This window comes from Grampus griseus (assembly GCF_964374135.1).
Source record: "Grampus griseus genome assembly, chromosome: 9".
Taxonomy (NCBI): domain Eukaryota; kingdom Metazoa; phylum Chordata; class Mammalia; order Artiodactyla; family Delphinidae; genus Grampus; species Grampus griseus.
In genome coordinates, this window is record NC_139003.1 from 14,902,074 (window position 1) to 14,925,789 (window position 23,716).

At 42.7% G+C, this 23,716-nt stretch overlaps 1 protein-coding gene across 1 annotated transcript in view; it reads left to right on the forward strand.

Annotated features, from left to right (window-relative positions):
- Positions 1-218: 218 nt before the first annotated feature.
- The window catches only part of SVOPL (SVOP like), a gene marked incomplete at its 3' end in the record, with an annotated part of 74,369 nt that continues 50,871 nt past the window's right edge, over positions 219-23,716 (forward strand). Inside the window, 9 exon segments of the mRNA XM_082661632.1 lie at positions 219-330; positions 508-650; positions 5,205-5,303; positions 6,899-7,023; positions 9,527-9,590; positions 13,868-13,876; positions 13,880-13,993; positions 15,052-15,180; positions 21,726-21,799. Of these exon segments, the coding sequence (XP_082517758.1) occupies positions 249-330; positions 508-650; positions 5,205-5,303; positions 6,899-7,023; positions 9,527-9,590; positions 13,868-13,876; positions 13,880-13,993; positions 15,052-15,180; positions 21,726-21,799 (839 nt within the window). The 5' untranslated portion in view covers positions 219-248.

Below are 23,716 nucleotides of genomic sequence, written 5' to 3' on the forward strand. Positions count from 1 at the left end.
TAGCCACCAGGGCTCAGTTCTCTCATTTGGCCATTCAATCTCTCCATGATTTAACTTGTCCGTGTTTCAGGTTTTTCCTTGTAAAATAGTGATAAATTATAATACCTACTTCATTGATTTTCTATGAAGATTAAAGGAGAATATACACTAGATTTTATTTCTTTCCTTCTTCCTTCCCCTGTTTCCGGCATTTTCCCTCCCCTGTTTCCTGCAGGGAAGCCGTGTGGGGAATTGGAACCATTTACAAGATGGCAGCCAAGCGGACAGAGCCGGTCACCATCATTAGCCTTCGGGAGTTGAACCTGGGGACCCCAGAGCCACAGCCAAAAGGTAAGGGGATCATAGAAATCTCTGGTCCTCAAGTTACCATTTAATTCCCCCTCTTCCCTGTACTTACTATTTTTATAATAACAAATTGGTTTTCCAACATCCTCTGGGGTGAGTGATGATCTGCATACATTCCCTTCCCACAGAGGCTGTTGCTTTCACTTTGCCTCTCCTTGTTAGAGTCAAAGACATTCACCGTGGAGGACGCCGTGGAGACCATTGGATTCAGACGTTTCCACATTGCCCTCTTTCTGATCATGGGCAGCATGGGGGTGAGTGCTCGGAGATCCTCTGAGTCTCCCAAGCTAATTCATCGTCGGACATGTAGAGTCTTCCACTTCCCTCCAGCTTGGGGTTGTCCGCTCAGGGAGGGATGTGAGAGGGAGCGGGAACCCTGTGGGGTAGATAATTCCCAAATACTTTTCTTCCACCTTTGGCAGTTGTTTGGTTATGAGCAAATGAATATCTGTGTTCTGTCTTCTGGGAATTCAGTACCCTTTTTTTTTTTGCTAGCTATAGAACTTTTATTTCTCCTGTAGTTTCTGTTGGGTCTGACATTTAATTTTTTTTTTTTTAATGGACGTGTAGTTGATTTACAATGTTGTATAAGTTTCAGGTATACAACAAAGTGATTCGGTTTTATATATATTATGTATACATATGTGTGTGTGTATATACATATATATATATATATGAATATATATACTCTTTTTCAGATTCTTTTCCATTATAGGTTATTACAAGATATTGAATGTAGTTCCCTGTGCTAACAGTGGGTCCTTGTTGTTTATCTATCTATTTATTTATTTATTAGTTTAGTTTATTCATTTTGGGCTGCGTTGGGTCTTCATTACTGTGCGCGGGCTTTCTCTAGTTGCAGTGAGTGGGGGCTACTCTTTGTTGTGGTACATGGGCTTCTTATCGCGGTGACTTCTCTTGTTGTGGAGCACAGGCTCTAGGTGCATGGGCTCAGTAGTTGTGGCTTGCGGGCTCTAGAGCGCAGGCTCAGTAGTTGTGGCGCACAGGCTTAGTTGCTCCATGGCATGTGGGATCTTCCCGGACCAGGGCTCGAACCCATGTCCCCTGCATCGGCAGGCGGACTCTCAACCACTGCGCCACCAGGGAAGCCCTGCCTTTATTCTTTTAGCTCTGTTTCCTTCTTTAAAATTGCACTTGTTCCATTTTTAAGTTTTCCTAATACTTTTAGAAGAGAGAGAGGGTATAAATAAAAATAACTAAAGACCTTATTAGGGCTTGTACCAATAGTTAAGTGACTCATGGTGTTTTGTTTTCTTTTATGTATAAAATATGTACAGTTTACAGCTTCCCTGGTGGCGCCGTGGTTGAGAGTCCGCCTGCCGATGCAGGGGACACGGGTTCGTGCCCCGGTCTAGGAGGATCCCACATGCCGCGGAGCAGCTGGGCCCGTGAGCCATGGCCGCTGAGCCTGCGCGTCCAGAGCCTGTGCTCCGCAACGAGAGAGGCCACAGCAGTAAGAGGCCCGCGTACCGCAAAAAAAAAAAAAAAGTACAGTTTTGAAAGCATGCCTTGTCCATCCTTGTAGCTTTAGGGTCACTGCTGTAACGTTTTGTGCAGTTATCAGTGTACCACAGCTGGTTTGTAGGTCTACGCGTCTTCATTCCTGAGAATGTTGGTGGTCCAGGTGTGGTGTTTGCATCTGTAACTGTCATGAAACTATACTTTATGGTACCATTTCTATATTCACAGCTCACATCTCGTTGGTTGCTTTTATGTTGTTCCTACTGGTGCCTAAAGAGGCTTCTCAATGTCAGCAGTAACCTGGCTTCCCTTGTTAGGTGGGGCACAGCTCACAAGTCTTTTCTCTAGGTAATTCAACTCACCCAAGATGTGACTGCTCCCTGCTCCAAGTTCCTTGCCTCCTCCTGTCATTTAGTCTCTGTCATCCTGGCTATGAGTCCCATCTGTCCCCTGGGCTCACTGACCACAACCTTACTAACAGGAAGGCCTCAGACTGGTTTAGCAAAGAGGCAGCATTTTCACCATGTCCCAGGCTTCCCATCCCCCAGCTTCATCTCCACTTTCTGGACGGTCTGGCCATGAAGACTTAAGGCCTTAAGGATTGTGAGTGAATTATGTCCCTCACATTTTTTGTGAATAAGAGAGTTAGTGCTGGAGAAACAAAACTGTAGAAAGGAGCAGGCCCTCCAAGGTAGGGGAGGGGGAGGGGAGAGGAGAGAGAGAGAGAGAGAGAGAGAGAGAGATTAATCCCTGTCTCTATGTGGTCCCCAGGATTAGAGTTCACAAGCTTTGGGGTTCACATAGGCTTGGAGTTAAGGTTTATTCTCTAGACAGGCTTAATAGTAAAGAACTCAGCCTTAGGAAAGTCACTTTTTTACACTGAATGGGAAGAAAGCAAGGAGTAAAAATCTGTCACTTATGCGGGAGAACAGAGTAAAATTTGAATTTAATTTTAGTTGACTCTTTACTTTTTTTTATTGTTGCTGTTAAAGATTTTTTTTTTGATGTGGACCATTTTTAAAGTCTTTATTGAATTTGTTACAATATTGCTTCTGTTTTATGTTTTGGTTTTTTGGCCACGAGGCACATGGGATCTTAGCTTCCTGACCAGGGATCGAACACGCACCCCCTGCATTAGAAGGCAAAGTCTTAACCACTGGACCGCCAGGGAAGTCCCTGTTTCCTTTACTTTTATTAATCAGCTAATTCACTTTAATACAGTGTTATTAACACAGCATCTCAATAAAGTTTTTTTGTTTTTTTTTTGCGGTACGCGGGCCTCTCACTGTTGTGGCCTCTCCCGTTGCAGAGCACAGGCTCCGGACGCGCAGGCTCAGCGGCCATGGCTCACGGGTCCAGCCGCTCTGCGGCATGTGGGATCTTCCCGGACCGGGGCTCGAACCCATGTCCCCTGCATCGGCAGGCAGACTCTCAACCACTGCGCCACCAGGGAAGCCCTCAATAAAGTATTTTAAGTCCTAAGAACTAATTTCCTCCCTGCCACAGGCAGTTTGTCTATCATTTCCTATTATTCAAGTTGATTAAAAAAAAAAAAAATTCACCTTTCCCTTCTTGGAGGGAGTTTGATAATTGCAGGTTCCACAATAGAAACTGCTTATATCAGGAGACCCAAAGTTTGGAGATTCACCAGCTGATATGACTTCTCAAAAAAATGGTGTGGCTGACATAAGGTTAAGATTAAAAATATATATATTTGACAAGGAAGGCCATCAGAAGAAGAGGAAAAGGGAGCAGAACATGTGACCCCAAAATATGCCCCTTTGGCCTGTGAATTATTTTGAGCTGAAGGCAATCAACACCCAGCCGACTCAAGAAAAACTTTTACATTTCCCTTAACCACCTAAAAGAATTTAGATGGGGGGCCTGGCTCAGAGAGAGAGAGTTATTGCCAGAGATGACTTTCATCTGAATGACCTATCTGTGTGGCAGGGCAAACATCTAATTACCAAACATCTGCTCTTCTTATTGTCCTGTGAATTACCCCCCCCCCACCTTTGAAGCCCCAGGTCCCCTCCCATTCCTCGGCTCAAGGTGGCACATAAGCCTCTACTGTCCAACTTGCCCTTCGGTCTTATATTTTTATGGGACTCCTGTACATACAAACTTAAACTTGCTTTTCTCCTGTCAATCTGTCATAAATCAATTTAATTATTAGACCAGCCAAAGAATGTAGAAGGGTAGGAGGAAAATTTTAACCTCCAACCAAGAGAAAGAGGCAGAAAATCTTGCCATCAACTACCGTCATCTTTCAAAAAATAAAAATAAAAATAAATAATAAGGGCATGTTAATACCAACAGTCAGAAAGAAAATTCTTCCAGAATAAAAAGCACCCTTCATAATGAATAAATTTGGATTTATGCAAAATGTGTCCCATTGTCCTTATTTTTATCATTTTGCTGAGGACTGACTAGATTTCATTACGGTGCGGCATCTATCCCAGGCTGGGCATTGAAAATATTGGCTTTTCCTTCCTTCAACTCTGTCCTAGAGAGAACAGTACACAGAGGAAACGTATGGCTTTTGTTGTTCGAGTATAAATATGATTTTTTTTTTATAGTTCCCTGTAGAAGAAATGCTTTTGAGTCTTCCTTATGAAGAGTCAGGGGGAAAAAGAAAAAGCAAAGCAGGCAGCAGAGAGAAAGAGCTTTTTCACTGAAAAAGTGTTAGAAATGCCAGCTAACACCTTTCCTTTGATTACCCTGGAAGCAGTCAGTCAGGGATCTTACTAGAAAGGAGAGTTAAGTAAAGCTTGGAACTGCTGGAGGCAGAAAAATAAGTCACCTAAAGGCTTACACGTAAGAGTACAGCTCAGGCTGAGTTACATCGCTGGTATCACACCCAAGTTCTTGAATTTTATCAAGGAAAAGCTATTGTGAGAAGACGTAAGGAAAAAAGGTAGGTTTATATTAGTGATGAAGAATGTTTCTAAATGGATGACTGGTTTTGGTGTTTGTTGAAAGTTAGGTTTCCCTGTAATAACCTGAAGGAAGACTGCTTCTAGACGTCTCAACTTGAATAAGACAGAGCATGCCTGAATAGACTTTTTGAGTCTTCTTATTAAAATGGAAATTCACAATTGTACATCTGAGTAGAATGAGGCCAGTGCTGTCATCTTGGATCAGAGGCAAAGCAGTTACCTGCTTCTAGGACTCCTGTTTCTACCTGGTGTCAGTGACTTCAGGTGTGGGAATCGTCAACCTCTGAAGCCCTGAACATGTTATACAGGAGTCAGGGGAGAGCTTTGTGAAAGCCTGTTCTTCAACTTCCAATCCTCCCACGTTTCCCGTCTTCTTTTAGTTCAGGTGGGTGAATGCTTAAGGTAGTAATTAGCATATTATGAAAACGCTGCTTAGAGGATAATTTCTTTTCACCCCACCTCCAGATGGTGTTTTTTGGCTACATGGTATTCAGCATCCTCTTTGGCCTCTTGGCTGACAGATATGGCCGCTGGAAGGTAGGTTGGCTTTGAAGGATGATTTAGAATTTTCTTTTGTGTGTTCTTTTGTGGTGACATCACCACTGCTTTTCTTTTGTGGACATTTCTCTGTCAATACCCAAGTTAGAAAGTACAGAAACATCCTTCTCTGACACCACATGCCTGAATTCCAGGCTTGTCTTCCTGCTTTCTCATCCTTCCCCGAGATACCCGTCCCCATACCTGGTCCCCATAGTCCAGGTGTACAGCTGACGGATGAGCCTAGTTAGAACATAACAGGCAGAATGTGAGAATTGCATGTATAAACATAAGCAGTTTCACATTAGTTAACTTGGGGGTAGCTTTGAAACTAACCCACTTGCTCGATGTCACACATGTATTGAGATTCCACATCAAGACGTAAAACTATGTCTTCTGATGATAAACCCAGGTCTCTCTTCTCTTCTTGTCTGATTTCTGGTGGTAAAGACCTCTCTAGGTGTAAATACAAAGAGAGAAGTCCCCCACAAAACAGTAATAGGCTTGGATGTATGTTTTGAAGTGCACAAAATATCATAGATTCTTACAAATTAATATGAAACCACAAGTATCTCAAAAAAATGTGGAGAGCACAAAAAAGGCATTTTACAAAAAGAGACATACAGATGGTCAAGAAACCTTGAAAAACATTCAATCACAGGAGTTATTAGAAGCAAAATTACATAGCAAGATATCATTTTTTCCTGTTATCAAAGCCATATCAAACACCAAATCCATAAGGAATTTTTACTTTTCTTAAAGAAATCTGCAAGTGTCTAGACACCCTCACATACAATTGATGTAATTTTTCTGACCATCAATTTGGTAGCATAAGTCAAGAACCTTGAGAATATCCATTCTCCTTATCTGATCATTTGTCTTCCAGAAACCTAGACTGTTCAGGTCATCAGAGAACCACAAAGATTGATGCACAGACATTGTCACAGCTGATTTTAATAGAAAATGTGAAACCACTTCAACATTCAACCAGAGGGGCAAGGTTTATGTGTTACATTACATGGATTATAGTATGTCTTTTCACTGGAATATTTTGCAGCTATTAATATTATGTTTTCCCTTATATTCAGTGAAAATAGGATAAAACTGTGTTAATAGTATTTTCTCTGGGTTGGAGAATCAAAAGTGATTTAAATATTTTTATATCTTTTTCTTTTTGCCATATTTTCTACTATAAACTTGTATTGTCCTTACGATTAGAGAAAAAGCAAATCCTTCCATTTTCTCCTTATACTCATTCCAGCACAGTGCTTCGTTGTGCTCCCAACATCCCTGTAAGCAGGGAGGACAAGTTTCTGCATTCTGATTTACAAGTTCAGGTTCCTGTCACCTGTGAGGGCGGAGGCTGTGGGGAGTTTTGAAGAATGATCTAAACTCGGGATGTCTGGGCTTTCAGACAATAAAATGATATGAATTGTATTGTCTGATGATTGCGAGTGATCGGTAAGCTCGCTAAAAATTAGCTCCACAGAGAAGCAAACATCTGGAGGAAACTAAAAGTCACCTTCAGAAGTTAGGTTTGCTTCCTGACCTTCCATGGGGGCAGGTCCCATTAATGTCTCCTTTTGTTGCTTCAGATTTTGCTCATCTCGTTCCTGTGGGGAGCCAACTTCTCCTTGCTGACCTCATTCTCTCCCTCGTACATCTGGTTTGTCTTCCTGCGGACGATGGTGGGCTGCGGCGTGTCTGGCCATGCCCAAGGGTAAAGACATCACCTAGAGGACCCCAGAGGGAGATATGTGAACACCCAGAGACACATCCACTTAGTCTGTGAACCACATTCACTGTGGCTAATAGACTAAGAGCATCAGTAAGTTTCAAATCTATACACTTCACTTGTGCTAATCATTTTTGAGTCCCCCCCTCCCCCCAGCGATGGCTGCTCATTCCACTAGGAGCTCTTTGCCCGTCAAAATGATGTTTGATGGTGAGGCTAGCAGGGTGCTAGCCTGAGCATGTGTTAATTTCTTTGTTCCTAAGGCTGATCAGCATTTTTTAGATAAATAATATTTTGTTAGACTAAATGCTAACAAAAAGTGCCGTATGAGGTAGATAACAAAAATGTCAACCCAGACACAATCCATTAATTTATTGAGAATTTCTGGAAGACTTTAGTTTGACCATCAGCACCTGTAACGTTCAGGAGTAACTTTTAACGTGCCACGGCACTGTAACTGAAGACTGTGTCAAAGTGAATTTGCAGAGCAGGTGAGACAGATGGAAACAGCTATGCTGCTGCCTGTCTTTTTTCTGCCCTGGGATAGGTGTGTAATACCTCATCATTCAGGGATGTGAGAGTTGTAATGCTAAATGTTCAGCAACTTGGGAGCCTCCCTTAAATGAACAAGGCTCCTCAAGCTACTTTCTCCTGGGTGCCTTGGAGCAAGTTGCCCTTAGAATATATTAGGAGATGTCAAAGCACCTAATTATTACCCTAACGTGTTAGGGAAAGAATCGTTCTTCTCTGGGGGCATAAGTTAAGCATCACTCTGTGCTCTGGAGCCCTAAAGGCGGAGAAGTTAAGTAGAATTTGAAAACATCCCTGAGGAAGCAGCTCAATAAATATGTTAAAACTCCAAACCCTGGTTAATAACTGCAACAGATAAGAACAATTAGACAACAGATGAGATAGAAGTCCATTTGTTCTCCTATTCAAAAAATTAATATGTACTTAATTAGAAACCTGTGCTTTGACTGTCATCATTAGTTGGAGAAACTATTTGCTTTCTCTTGGGCGTATTTTTTTTTTAATTAATTTATTTATTTTATATTTATTTTTGGCAGTGTTGGGTCTTTGTTTCTGTGCGAGGGCTTTCTCCAGCTGCAGTGAGCGGGGGCCACTCTTCATCGCGGTGCACGGGCCTCTCACTGTCGTGGCCTCTCCCGTTGCGGAGCACAGGCTCCAGACGCGCAGGCTCAGTAGTTGTGGCTCACGGGCCTAGCCGCTCTGCGGCATGTGGGATCCTCCCGGACCGGGGCACGAACCCATGTCCCCTGCATTGGCAGGCGGATTCCCAACCACTGCGCCACCAGGGAAGCCCTCTTGGGCGTATTTTAATTTCCCACATATGTTTTAGAAAAGGGAATCAGGCTTGGCAAAATATTTTGACAGTGTTTCTCTTGGTGAAAGAAATGAGGCTAATATCTCTTACATGGTTGAAGGTTTAAAATAACTTTGGGAATAAAAATGTAAACAGAAGAGCACTTAGAAGTTTATTTTATATTGTTTTCTTACATGGGTTAATAATTGTATTTTGGTGTATGATCGTACAGGGAAAAATCTCTCTTCTGTTTTTCTTTACACACTCACTCAATAATTCTGCCAATACTTCACTTCTGACACCAAACGTGTGGATTTCTTTACACGCCAACCAATTCTCCAACACCCGCTGGGTGTCCTATAATTCCATTCAATTCTGACCCTCGCTGGAGTTTGCGTAGACCCCGCAGGTTTAGGGCTCAGTCCCACAAGACTGTCCTCCACTTCAGACACCAATCACCAGTAGTAGGTCCCCAGGTTACCCACAACTTCTGTCTGACTTGCTACAAATTGGAAGTTCCCACAAACTCCTCAGGCTCAATAATTTGCTAGAGTGTCTCAGAGAATCCAGGAAAAGTTTACTAATTGCAGATCTGTTACAAAGGATATTTTAAAGGAAACAGATAAATAACCAGCTGAGGAGAAATACACAGGGCAAGGTCTGGAAAGATGCCAAGAACAGGAGCATCTGTCCCCGTGGAGTTTGCGGTGCACCGCCTCCCAGCACATAGCTATGTTCACCAACCTGGAAGCTCTCCGAACCCTGTATGTTAGGAATTTTTATGGAGGCTTCATCACATAGGCATGATTGATTATTAACTCATTTTCCAGCCCCTCTCTTCTCTCCAGAGGAGTGGAGGTTAGGGCTGAAAGTTCCAAGATTCTAATCATGGCTTGGTTTTTCTAGACCAGCCCCCATCCAGGACTCATCAAGAGTCTCTGCATTAGAACAAATGATGCTCCTATCACCCAGGAAATCCCAAGGTTTCCAGGTTAGCAGGAACCAGGGACAGAGACCAACACACCTATTTCTTATCATTTTACAATGCTGAATATTTATGTTTTTGAATTCTTTATCCCTGTGACAAGAAAAATTATGATTTTTTTAAAAAAGTTATTTGGTTTTATAAAAGCATGATTGTATTTTTTCCCCCTTCCTGTTTAGGCTAATCATAAAGACTGAAGTTTTGCCTACAAAATATCGAGGCTATATGCTCCCCTTGTCTCAGGTAAGGTAAAATGGGAGTTCTTCTGATCAGTCTTCCGATCCTGTAGGATATGGTGTACATGGTGTTTCTTCTGGTTGGTTGATTGTTCTTTGATTAGCATACTCCTGTTACTTGGTACAGTAACCTGTACCTGTAGGATATGGTGTACATGGTGTTTCTTCTGGTTGGTTGATTGTTCTTTGATTAGCATACTCCTGTTACTTGGTACCAACCAAAGAGCATTAGGGATGCTTGACACGAGAAGTCCAATTCCAAGGTTTTCTGAGCCAGGATGTATATCATCCAGCAGCAGCATTTAGAACACAGTGACCCCTTCCTCAGGAAACATTCTGCTGGCTGGTTTCACTAGAATGACAGAAGCTCAGGAATGCATCTGGGATGAACATTCTCTCCCCACTGGGTCTTCAGTGGAGGGATACAGCTTCCACCCCTTTTAGAGTCTCCCTTGTGGATACTCGGGTCTGCAATTCCATAACTGGCTCATGCCTGTGGGAACTTCTGTAATTGTCTCCTCCCAGCTGAGCCATTTATCCAGGTGAGAAGGTGGGGATGCGCCCCCACCCTCCTCAGACCCCTGCTGGCTACTGACTAGAGGTTTTGCATCCAGAAGCAATCTAGGTGCCCTTGTACCATCTTTGATGTCATCGTTATCCAAAAGCCCTGACTTTCAGAGCCCAGGAAAGTGATGACGCTTCCCACTGAAGCATTATATGTTGGGCAATAAATAAGGCAGTAGGAGAACATTTTAAATTTTATGTTTAATTTTTCTGACACTAAATTTAGGCAACAAAAAAAATTATTCGCTAATAAATACTGAACGCTAACTCTTTACGTTCTTCCCAGCTTTCTTCTTCTGATCTTTGTTAAGATGAACACCCATACTTTCAACAGTTAGGGGTTCGATTTTACACTTAACGGCATTTAATGGGCATAATCCTGTTCAAGCTCATCTGTGAACATTGTCTCTTCCACCTGCTACTCATTCTTTGTCCTGTTTCCTGGTTATGTCTTCTCCTTGCTGGTCTTATTTTCCAGGTCTCCTGGGGTCATCTACTGATAATTGAGGAGTCCAGTGGTTTTAGCTATCTGTGTACCTATTACCTCCCCCGAATTTATCTACAACCAAGAGCATCTCCTTGAACTTCAGACCCAGGTGGCCAGTTACGTGATAGCCACTCGAATATCCTGCAGGCTCCTCAAATACAACATTCATAGACCTGATCTCTCCATCTTCGTCTGGAGCCTCTTCTGTCCATGTCTCCACTGTCATTTCATAGCAAGCTCTGTCCCCTCAGTTTTCTGAGCCACACATTCAAGAGCTGTCCTGGACCCCTCCCTTTCCATCATCACCATTCAATCAATCACTGAGCCCCACTGACTCACCCCCTATTAGTGGACCTACAACTGCCGTGTCCATCAGCAGATCCTGTTGCCTTTACCTCCACAATGTGTGCCAAATCCATCAGATAAATTTTTTTTTTTTTTTTTGCCATTTCACTACTAAAATCCTTTTCAACGCCACATCACCTCTTACCTGATCTACTGCAATGGCTTATTACTGGCCTTCTTACACGTTGCCTCTTCAGAAAGATCATCCCTGATCATTAAAAGTCACTCTCCATCACATTACTTTCTTTTTTTCATAGCCTAATCACTTTCTGAAATATTCTTTTTTTGTTTTTAAATAGAATTCTTTGGTGATGAAATAGTCACCCCTTAATTAGCCTCCCAAAGGGTCTTTTATTTTTTTAACATCTTTATTGGAGTATAATTGCTTTACAATGGTGTGTTATTTCTGCTTTATAACAAAGTGAATCAGTTATACATATACATATATCCCCATATCTCCTCCCTCTTGCGTCTCCCTTCCTCCCACCCTCCCTTTCCCACCCCTCTACGTGGTCACAAAGCACCGAGCTGATCTCCCTGTGTTATGTGGCTGCTTCCCACTAGCTATCTATTTTACATTTGGTAGTGTATATATGTCCATGCCACTCTCTCACTTTGTCACAGCTTACCCTTCCCCCTCCCCGTGTCCTCAAGTCCATTCTCTAGTAAGTCTGTGTCTTTATTCCCATCTCGCCCCTAGGTTCTTCAGGACTTTTTTTTGTTTTTTCTTAGATTCCATATATATATGTTAGCATACAGTATTTGTTTTTCCCTTTCTGACTGACTTCACTCTGTATGACAGACTCTAGGTCCATCCACCTCACTACAAATAACTCAATTTCGTTTCTTTTTATGGCTGAGTAATATTCCATTGTACATAGTGTCACATCTTCTTTATGCATTCATCTGTTGATAGACACTTAGGTTGTTTCCATCTCCGGGCTATTGTAAATAGAGCTGCAATGAACATTTTGGTACATGACTCCTTTTGAATTATGGTTTTCTCAGGGTATATGCCCAGCAGTGGGATTGCTGGGTCATATGGTAGTTCTGTTTTTAGTTTTTTAAGGAACCTCCATACTGTTCTCCATAGTGGCTGTATCAACTTACATTCCCACCAACAGTGCAAGAGGGTTCCCTTTTCTCCACACTCTCTCCAGCATTTGTTGTTTCTAGATTTTTTGATGATGGCCATTCTGACCAGTGTGAGATGATATCTCATTGTAGTTTTGATTTGCATTTCTCTAATGATTAGTGATGTTGAGCATTCTTTCATGTGTTTGTTGGCAGTCTGTATATCTTCTTTGGAGAAATGTCTATTTAGGTCTTCTGCCCATTTTTGGATTGGGTTGTTTGTTTTTTTGATATTGAGCTGCATGAGCTGCTTGTATATTTTGGAGATTAATCCTTTGTCAGTTGCTTCATTTGCAAATATTTTCTCCCATTCTGAGGGTTGTCTTTTCATCTTGTTTATGGTTTCCTTTGCTGTGCAAAGCTTTGAAGTTTCATTAGGTCCCATTTGTTTACTTTTGTTTTTATTTCCATTTCCCTAGGAGGTGGGTCAAAAAGGATCTTGCTGTGATTTATGTCATAGAGTGTTCTGCCTATGTTTTTCTCTAAGAGTTTTATAGTGTCTGGCCTTACATTTAGGTCTTTAATCCATTTTGAGTTTATTTTTGTGTATGGTGTTAGGGAGTGTTCTAATTTAATACTTTTTGTGTGTGTGTGTGTGGTACGCAGGCCTCTCACTGTTGTGGCCTCTCCCGTTGCGGAGCACAGGCTCTGGACGCGCAGGATCAGCGGCTATGACTCACGGGCCCAGCCGCTCCACGGCATGTGAGGTCTTCCTGGACCGGGGCACGAACCCGTGTGCCCTGCACCGGCAGGCGGACTCTCAACCACTCTGCCACCAGGGAAGCCCTAATTTCATACTTTTACATGTAGCTGTCCAGTTTTCCCAGCACCACTTATTGAAGAGGCTGTCTTTTCTCCACTGTATATTCTTGCCTCCTTTATCAAAGATAAGTTCAAAGGGTCTTTTTTAATATTCTCTTCTCTCCATCTCTGTGAGGTGGAATGGAGTTATCATCTACTTCTCATCTTCTGATGGGAAAATAATGCTCAGAGTAACACTCAGAATTGTTCTAGTTCCAAACTCATGGGGCCTGGTCATAGGTGGCTCTCATGTTATTTGGTGATATAAAATGATCTCAAGATAAATTTTTCAGTACAAAAAAGCAGTGTTGAGAAATATTTTTACTATGTTACCATTTGTGAACAAAGAACAGATATCCTTACTAGCTTGTGTATGTTTCAAGCAGCTTTGGAAGGATATAAGAAACTGGTGATATTGGTTTCTTCAGAGAAGAGGAACTGGACGGCAGGGAACTAAGAGTAGAGGCGGGTCTGTTCACAGTGCTCTCCTTTGTACCTTGAGTTACGAACCAGGGAATGTATTATTTATTCAAGAGAAGAAAGTCAATGTCTTGGGTCCCAGATTTGTAAAACTTTGGTGACATTGCTGACCCCGTCTTGCTGAGTCTTCCACTTATAGACAAGCAAACAGAGTCGTGGAGAAGTGAAGTAGCTTCCCCAGTTCATCCAGGTCCTGGAGGCGGTGCTGCTCCTTAACTAAAGCCTCTCTCCCATCTCACCTTCTTTCATTCTTTCTTTTCTTTTTCTTTTTGGGGGCGCAGCTTGTGGGATCTTAGTTCCCCGACCAGGGATTGAACCTGCACCCTTGGCAGTGAGAGCACAGAGTCCTAACCACTGGACCGCCAGGGAAGTCCTCCCATCTCACCCACTTACAGTTACAATGCAGAAGAGGGTGGCTCCTGGAGGGGCTGTGCAGCATCAACAGGAGGACGTTAACCTTCCCTCTGCCCCAGGTTTTCTGGTGAGCCGGCTCCCTGCTCATCATTGGCCTGGCTTCCGTGATCATCCCCACCATCGGGTGGCGCTGGCTCATCTGCATCGCCTCCATCCCTGGCATCTTCCTCATCATGGCCTTCATGGTAACCAAGCTCATGGGCTCCCTCTTGGCCTCCCCTCCAGCTGGCCCAGCGGCCTTGTTGCCCCACAGATATCTTTCTCATGTCCACCTCTCTCCTTATTTAAGTATGTGTCTCAGTCGGCTCACTGTGGAAAGGGTGTTTTGGCAGAGTTAATGCACAAGCCCAGTCATGAAGGTGTGAATGCAGAATATGTTTGGGGGAGAGCAGGCAGGCTGGAATGGCTGGAATGTGGGGCGCTGGTGGGAGGCCGGCTGGAAAGACAGGCCTGTGTGCAGATTACAAAGGGCCTTGAGGACCAGGGGCACTGGGGGTGTGGAAGGGGTTATGTACTGGGAAGTTGGTACATGGCTGTGTGGAGGCTGTAGGAGGGAAGACAGAAAAGGTCAGAAAAGCAGTTAGAAATGATCAGATTAATCCCAGTGGGTGATGAGGATGACCTGAACTGCCCCCTGGCTAGGGAATGGTGAAGAGGATGCTGCTGGGGAAGATGCTTTGCTGAGGAAGAACCCACTGGCCTTCATTGCGTGGAGGTACCAATGTCCCAGCATCAGTGGAGGGCTGTGCTGTTTTCTGAGTGTGGTGTTCAAAATATGCCGTAATCAGTGGGTTGTAGGCCTCTACAGTCAGGATGGTTCCTCCACTCGTGGGTGCTGGAGGCCCTGCCATGGTCACCCTTTAGGTTCTTGCACTGTGTGAGGTCCTGGGATTCCTGGGGGAGTGGCCGGGTGATGGAGGAGTGGAGAGGCGCCAGGGACCCCGGGCAGCGGCTGTTTACACATTGGATGGAAGAATTTCATTGTGTTAAGTAGGTTGGGTCGAACTGGGGTGAAGCTCCGTATCAGTCCACTGTCGTCCGAGATGGGACAGCGATAAGGGGAAGGAAACTCTTTGTTCCGCTAGGGTTGCAAGAGTACAGCTGCTATATTTTTGCTGTAAAGCTTGCTACATCCTTTCCCATCTCGGGGAACTGAGACAGTGTAGTGTATGGAACCGTGATAGTGGTACCTCTGGGGTCCACAGCAGTTGCAACTCTGGTGTTCTTTGTCATCTGTGCCCAGTTTATTCCTGAATCTGCTTGGTTCAGTGTCTCTACCAGGAACACTCAGGCTGCCCTGGTTACACTGGAGCGCATCACCAAGATGAACCGCTCAGTCATGCCGGAGGGGAAGCTCATGGAGCCCATCCTGGTGAGTTCTTCTCCCCCAACCAGGGGTCGCCAGAAATCCCCTTAGTGGTGGAAGGCTAGAGGGAAGGGCAACCGATCCCTCCAGTGCGGAAAAGACCGGAGGGAACTGATACTAAATCCAGCTCCACCGTGAGCCAGGTAGCGCTGTTACCTACTACCACTTTTTAAAAAAAAATTTATCGAAGTACAGTTGACTTACAATGTTGTGTTTAATTTGTGCTGTACAGCAAAGTGACTCTGTTATACATATATATATATTCTTTTTCATAATTATTTTCCATTGTGGTTTATCACAGGATATTGAATATAGTTCCGTGTGCTATACTGTAGGACCTTGTTGTTTATCCATCCTGTATATAATAGTTTGCATCTGCTAATCCCACACTCCCACTCCTTCCCTCCCCCTGCCCCGCCCCCCATGCTTGGCAACCACAAGTCTGTTCTCTATATTTGTGAGTTTGTTTTTCTTCATAGATAAGTTCATTTGTGTCATATTTTAGATTCCACATATAAGTGATATCATATGATATATGTCTTTCTCTGTCTGACTTACTTCACTTAGTATGATAAGCTCTAGGCCCATCCATGTTGCTGCAAATGGCATTATTTCATTCTTTTTTATGGCCGAGTAGTATTCCATTGTGTATAGGTACCACATCTTCTTTATCCATTCATCTGTTGATGGACATTTAGGTTGTTTCCATGTCTTGGCAATTGTGAATAGAGCTGCAATGAACACTGGGGTGCATGTATCTTTTTGAATTATAGTTTTGTCTGGGGATATGCCCAAGAGTGGGGTTGTTGGATTATATGGCAACTCTATTTTTAGTTTTTTGAGGAACCTCCAAACTATTCTCCTTAGTGGCTGCATCAATTTACATTCCCATCAACAGTGTAGGAGGGTTCCCTTTTCTCCACACCCTCTCCAGCATTTATTATTTGTAGACTTTTTAATGATGGCCATTGTGACCGCCTACCATCACTTTTCTCATCAATGAAATGGAAATAATAACACCTTGCAGAGCTAGTCTCATGATTTAGCCCCACTGTTTATAGGGAAGAGATTGTTTTATAATTTTATTTTCCTTGTATTGGCCTTGTCTTATTGATATCAAACGTATAAACCTTATTAAATGATTTTTTAAAATAAAATTTGGCATTTAAATTCTATTGGTTCCAGGACTGTCAAGGTCAATCTGCAATCATTTCTCACACCAGCCCAGACCACTTCACCCATCTGCAGGCAGGTCAGTCACAGGCTCCTGGAAGAGCTTTCCAGCACTGTCCTGCGATCTCCAAGACAGTTTATGTGAGATAGGAATTAACCTCTTGGAATGTTTGGTAAAACTTATCTGTAAAGTAGTTTATCCCTAATATTTATTTTAAGGTGAGTGGTAACAGAATAATTGGGGGGTATCAGAAAGAGGAGTTCTAAAACTATCATTCAGTTTGTGTAAATGTTAATGCCTACTTAGTTTAATACTCTTGATTGAGTCAACTTTGGTAATATATATTTTGGAAAATTGCCCAGTTCATCTGGGTTTTCCAATTTATTGGTATAAAATTATTCCCAGTGTTCCCTTTTGTTTCAAGTGTCTACTGTGTATGTCTTCTCTTTCACTTTGAGTATTGTTTATTTGTGCCTTCTTTTTTCTGTCGTCCTCTTACTAGAGGTTTGTCTGTTTTATTAAACTTCAAAGAATGAGGGCTGTTTTGTTTCTGTTGTTTTTCTCTTTATTGGTTGTTTTGGTGGTCTCATTAATTTCTGCCCCTTATTTTGTTTACTTCTATGACTTTTTATGTTCTTCTAGCTTCTTGAGTTCAGTATTTAGCTCATTTATTTTCAGTCTTTTTGATTTTTGATAAACCATTTAGTTGCATTCAGCAAGTTTTGTTACAGAGTAATTTTATTTCTATTTTGTAACTGCTATGAGTTTCTCTTTAACCAATGACTTATTTGTTAATGATTTTTTAATTCTTTGTTTCTAATTTAATTGCATTTGGACCAGAGCCTGTTATCAATTATTTGGAATTTATTGAGACTTCTTTTGTTCTCTACATAGTGACTTTTTATTAATATTCCATGTGTGCTTAAGAAGAACATGTGTTCTCATTAAGCATATATATTGTTATATTCAGTATAATTATGCCGTGTAAATATCTGATACCTGTTCTAGATTTTGCCAGGTTCAGCTAACAGTTTTTCAATAAGACGATGGTTTTGTTAGTTTCTCGTTATAGGCCTGACAGTTTACTCCATATAGTTTGAGGCTATCTTGCTGCATCCTAGCATAAGATTGACTTATTCGGTGTGTGGATTGATCTGACTACCTGAAATATTTCTTTGTAATGCTTTGGGCCTTAAATTTTATTTTCTTTCATACTAATATGTCAGAACTAGTTTGGGTTCATGTTTTCCTGAATAATCCACCCTCTATATATTTGAATCTATTGTTGAATATTACGTTCTAATTGATAGGTTTGTAGATTCAAATATATATGAGATTTATTATATAATAAATAGAGCATTTTGTATTTTTGGGAAAAGGATACAGGTTAATTGTTGGTCTAATATAGCACTCTTAATTATAGTATTTTATAATACAATTTTCATATTTAGTAAGGTACTTACCCCTTGTAAAAGTTCTTTTTGAGAATCTTCCAAGCTATTTTCTCAGTGCTATTTTTCTAGAACAACTTTGAAGTGAAGTGGGCGTGAAGATCTCTTTGAGATCCTGTTTTCATTTCCTCTGGATATTTACCCAGAGGTGGGATTGCTGGATCACGCAGCAGTTCTATGTTTAATCTTCTGAGGAATAGCCACACTGTTTTCTGTAGTGGCTGTACCACTTTATGCAGAGGCTCTTCTTGACCCAGCTCTTGCTCCACGCCTGAGCCAGGTCCAGAGCAGCAATAGCTCTTCCCACCCACCTCCCCAAATCTGACTCTGTCAGGGATTATGTGGCAACAGCAGGACAGGTGATATCCAAATGTACAATTCTTAAGTGTCCTACCCACAAGTGAGAGGTAGGCTTTTCTGGGTGTTTCTGACTGGTTTCCCAGGACATCACCGATGACAAAAACATTGTAATCCCACTGCCACCTGGCCTGCTGCTGGACATGTCAAGTGTGAGATAGAGTGTGCTCAATAATAATGCAAAAATGAGGATTAAATGTCCCAAACTTCCCCACACTCACAATTGTAGTTTGGTGAAGTATTCTCACTTTGCTTTGTGGAGTGTTTCCCCTAATTATTACACATGCCTCAAAACCTAATTGGGAAATAAGAAACTTAAACTTTTGGGAAGCTCCCTGGTGGTCCAGTGGTTAGGATTCTGTGCTTCCACTGCAGGGGGCACGGGTTCAATCCCTGACTGGGGAACTAAGATCCCGTGTGCTGTGGCCAAAAAAAAAGGAAGAAACTCAAGCTTTCTTCCAAAGAATTAAGGATGATTCTGTTATTCTAATTTATTTTCTGGAGTTTGGAAATAAGCCCTTGTGGTTCAGAGGTCAGGACCCTACTAGTAGGCAGTATCAGATAACCCCCACCTTCCTACCAAGATACTGACAGTTACATCTTATCTTGCAAAGCATGGTGGGAAGACTAATTAGTTGCTAGGGAACAATGATTAAATGAAGGAAGTGATTATGCTTTGAAGAGACTGGCACATAATCTTTAAGTGACTATGAAATTTTGATTGTCAATATATAAAAAATAAACTTGGTTGCAGAGAGAGAAAAAAATCTTAGCAGAGACAATTAACTCAAAACCATGGACAGTTGAATGATCCAATTCCAACCATTTTTGATGTGTATTTTTTTACTTTGAACCCAGTAGTTGTTCCAGGACTGAAGAGCACCGAGGTTACTTCTCTCCTCTTTCCTTTTTTCCTCCTCCTTTTCCCTCCCTCTCCACCCTCCTATCCCCCATCCCTGATCCTCCACCTTCCCTCTGCCACTGTGTATTAGTTCACCTGGGCTGCCATAACAAAATAGCACACACTGGGTGGCTTAAACAACAGAGATTAATTTTCTCCCAATTCTGGAGGCTAGAAATCCAAGGTCAAGGTATTACAGAGCTGACTTCTTCTGCGGTCCCTTCCCTTGCCTTTTAGATGTCCATCTTCTCCCTGTGTCTTCACATCGTCTTCCCTGTGTGTGTGTCTGTGTTTTAGTCTCCTCTTTTCATAAGAACATCAGTCATAATTGGCTTACAGTCCACCCTAATGACCTCATTTTAGCTCAGTTACTTCTCTCTTTTGTCTTTTTTCTGGCTGCACCACGCAGCTTGCAGGATCTTAATCTCCCCGACCAGGGATCCAACCCGGGCCCCGGCAGTGAAAGCACCAAGTCCTAACCACTGGACCACCAGGGAATTCCCCAGTGACCTCTTTAAAGACTCCATCTCCAAATACAGCCCCACTCTGAGGGTTAGGACTTCAACATATGAATTTGGAGCCACACAATTCTCATAAGAACCGCCTTCCCTCCTCCAGCCTCTCTATATGCTCAGCCGTCCCTCGACATTCTCCTTCCTCCCTCCTCCTGTACACTGTACATCCTGCCCCTTTCTCTTCCTCCCTTCTTCCTCCCACTTTACTTCTCTTGACTTCAGCTTGCTGCCTCCATCCATCATGCCCATTAGATGATCTTGTTCTTCTCCACGGTGGTCTATAGAGCAAGGCCCTGTGGATACAGAGCTATAAACAGGAGACCCTGCCTTCAGGGCTCTTAAATCTGGTTAGAGAGATGAGACGCACGTAGGAAAGAATCAGTCACAAAACAGAGCCCCGATGCTTAGAACCAGGTGAGTGGCCCAGGCAGCAGAGTGTGTAGGATCCGAGCAGAGAGGTGACCATAAGCTGGTGGGAGCCACCCCCAGAGAGAAGGGGGGCAGTCACTGCGCACTGAAAGGAGAGGCAGCCTCAGGGGAGGAAGAAGGCCACTGATGGCAGGAGGAACAGTGTGAGGCCAAAGGTGGGAATGCGCAGTGAGTTCGGTCCATTGGTGGCCGTCAGAGTGCCATGCAGAGGAGGCTGGGCAAGATGCTGTGGGCAGCGGAGCCTCTGCAGCTTCACTCCCAAGACGCTGAGATGAAAGGCTTTGGGGGCTGTCTGAGGACAGGTCACACCATGCAGGAGGTGAATAAGTCCACCCATATGGATTGCAGCCAAAGGTTCAGAACCAAATGACTTATTAGGATAAAAGGTATATATTTTATAATGACATGACTCTCCAATGACAGTTGGGGCGGTGAGGGGACCACAGTCACATCTAAACCCAGGGGACATGGCAGAGAGACAGATGGGCAGGACTCAGGACTGGTGCACGGGAAACTGGGAGTCCAGACTGGCTCTGCCTCCAAACGGCTGTGTGATCTTGGGCAGGTCACTTACCCACTCTGGGCCATATATTCTGTGTTGGAAAATGGGAGGATAGGGCTAGATCAGAGGTTTTCCAAAGATGAGTAACCAGAGCCCCGATACGTAAAGCAGATGAAAGTGGAATGTCAGTTGCTCAAGTCCACCCACAATGAAATCCAGGAACTGAGCCTGAAAGTCGAGGGCGGGGGGGTGTATGGGGCAAAAGACCTCTAAGTTCTCTGCAAGCTCTTTCGGTGACAATAAAATCCAGGACTCCCAGACCACACTTCTGGACTCCCTAGAGGGGGCCTGTAATCCCAGGTCAATTTGTGAGAAAAGAATAGTTGGTTTTCAACTGAGCACCTCCTCCAGCCCCCAAGCATTCCTGGCTTTACATAAAAATCCATTACTGCCCAATCATCTATAACCCATCCTTATTTATTTTGATCCAAACATACTTAATAGGCACTGACTATGGACAAGAACTTTTACAAATTACCCTAACGACACAGAAATTAGGCACTGATCCTCTTTTCAAATTCAGGCTGCTTGTTTTTTTGCACAAGCCTCACACTCTTTTTTATTTATTTATTTATTTATTTGCGGTACGCAGGCCTCACTGTTGTGGCCTCTCCCGTTGCGGAGCATAGGCTCCGGACGCGCAGGCTCAGAGGCCATGGCTCATGGGCCCAGCCGCTCCGCGGCATGTGGGATCTTCCCGGACCCGGGCACGAACTCGTGTCCCCTGCATCAGCAGGCGGACTCTCAACCACTGCGCCACCAGGGAAGCCCCTCACACTCTTTTTTAATGTTAGGTTTTTTCATCTTCATGTTAAAAGATTCTCCCATCAGTTTTATAGTTGCTTTTCATGTATACTCCTATTTTCTCCACCCCACCTCTCGCCAGCACTGGTGAGAAGAGGAAGAGTGAAAGGGTTAGAATCTTAAATTCAATGAGTTTTGGTACTTGACAATGATAACAAAAAGTATGCAAAGACTGATTGGCTGAGATGAATGTGTTAAAAACAGTATTTATGTGAGGGGTATCTGGGGAGCTGAGTGGCTATCTCACCCTACCACATTCCCATGTTGTTCTTGTTTTCTGTGATCTAAAATATTAGAGTCACCTTTGCCTGCCCTTAACCCACTAAATCTATTCTGTCTCCCCCTTTCACTACCCCAGGAAAAAAGAGGAAGATTTACAGACCTATTGGATGCTAAATATTTACGGACCACATTACAGATCTGGGTCATATGGTAAGAATGGTATTATTTCAAAGCTAGGTTTAAATAAACAAGCATTTCAGTGCGAGAAAGCCCATTGAAGTAAATCCCTTCTGAGTGCTCTGGGGAGAAAACACAAGGCAGATACCAGCAATGCTTTATCTTTCTGCCACCAACCAAAAAATAGATATAAAATAACAATATAAAAAGAAAGAGAAAGAAAAAATATTCAAATCATCTACAAACAGTTTTTAAATTTTTCATCTGAGTGTATGAGCTCTGTACTAACCTTTTGCAGCCTGGTCTCTTCCCTCACCACATTCCAGGAACTGATCCTTTGAGGTCACTGATAATCAAATTCAAAGGAATAGACTCAGTGGTCCTCTCTATGCAGCCGTGACCTTGAGTAAGCAAAGATTTTCTAAACAGGACACAAAAAGTGCTAACTCTAAAGGAAAAGATTGATGAGTTTGCCTACATTAAGTTAGGAACTCTGTGTCCTGAGAAATCATGAAGAGCCTGAAAGGCAAGCCACCAACTGAGAGAAGAAATTTCCAATATATATGTCCAACAAACTATATATACATGTTCTATATACTATTAATATATATTTCTATTATATAATTTTTTTTCAACAAGAAAAACATACACAACCCAGTAGAGAAATAGGCAAAAGACTTGAACAGGCACTTGACCAAAAATGTGTATCAAATAAACATATGAAAACATGTTCAACCTTAAAGTCACCAGGGAAATGCAAATTAAAACCAAATGAGACACCATTACAAATCCACCCAAATGGCTTAAATTAAAAAGACTGGGGACTTCGCTGGGGGTGCAGTGGTTAAGAATCTGCCTGACAATGCACGGGACATGGGTCTTCTCCCTGGTCTGGGAAGATCCCACATGCCGAGGAACAGCTAAGCCCGTGCGACACAACTACTGAGCCTGTGCTCTAGAGCCCGCGAGCCACAACTACTGAGCCTGCATGTGACAGCTCCTGAAGTCTGCACACCTAGAGCCCGTGTTCTGCAACGAAGAGTAGCCCCCGCTCGCTGCAGCTAGGGAAAGCCCGCATGCAGCAACAAAGACCCAACACAGCCAAAAATAAATTAAAAAAAAAAAGTTTGAAAAGATAACCTTAAAAAAAATAAAAAATGAAATTAAAAAGACTGACCATGTTGGGAAGGATGTAAAGTAACTGGAATTTTCCTGCGCTCCTGATTGGCATTCAAATTAGTACAACCACTTTGGAAAACTGTTTAGAGGTTTCTATTACAGTTGGAAGTATGCATAGCCTATGGCTCAGCAATTCTACTCCTAGATTTCTACCCCACAGAAATGCCTAGTAAAATAAAATAGCATTATATTATCTGTAACAGCTCCAACTACGAACCACCCACATGCCCATCAACAGGTATAATGGATAGATTGTTATATTCATAAAATAGAATACTACATAGTAATAAAAATGAGAAAACTGGTGCTCTGCGCTCAACATGGCTGAACCTTACAAATGTAATAATGAGCAAAGAAAGTCAGACACACAAAATACGTATTATGTGGTTCCATTTATATAAAGATTCAAGACAGTAGAAGCTAATCTATAGTGTTTGAATTCAGGGAACAGGTTGTCTGCCTTTCCCAGATATAATCACTAAAAATAGGTTGGCGTCTCCTCTTGAGACTCCTTAATTTTTAAAATACTCTTAATATTTGGGGAATTCCCCGGTGGCCTAGTGGTTGGGACTCAGTGCTTGCACTGCCGTGGCCTGGGTTCAGTCCCTGGTTGGGGAACTGAGATCCCGCAAGCTGCGCGGTGTGGCCAAAAACAAATACACTTCATATTTGGAAATTAAACAAAAAAAATATTAAAGCTACCTTAATAACAAGGAGAGATATTGTCTTCCTCTTAAATGTTTCATTATGAGAATTTGTAAATGCACATGA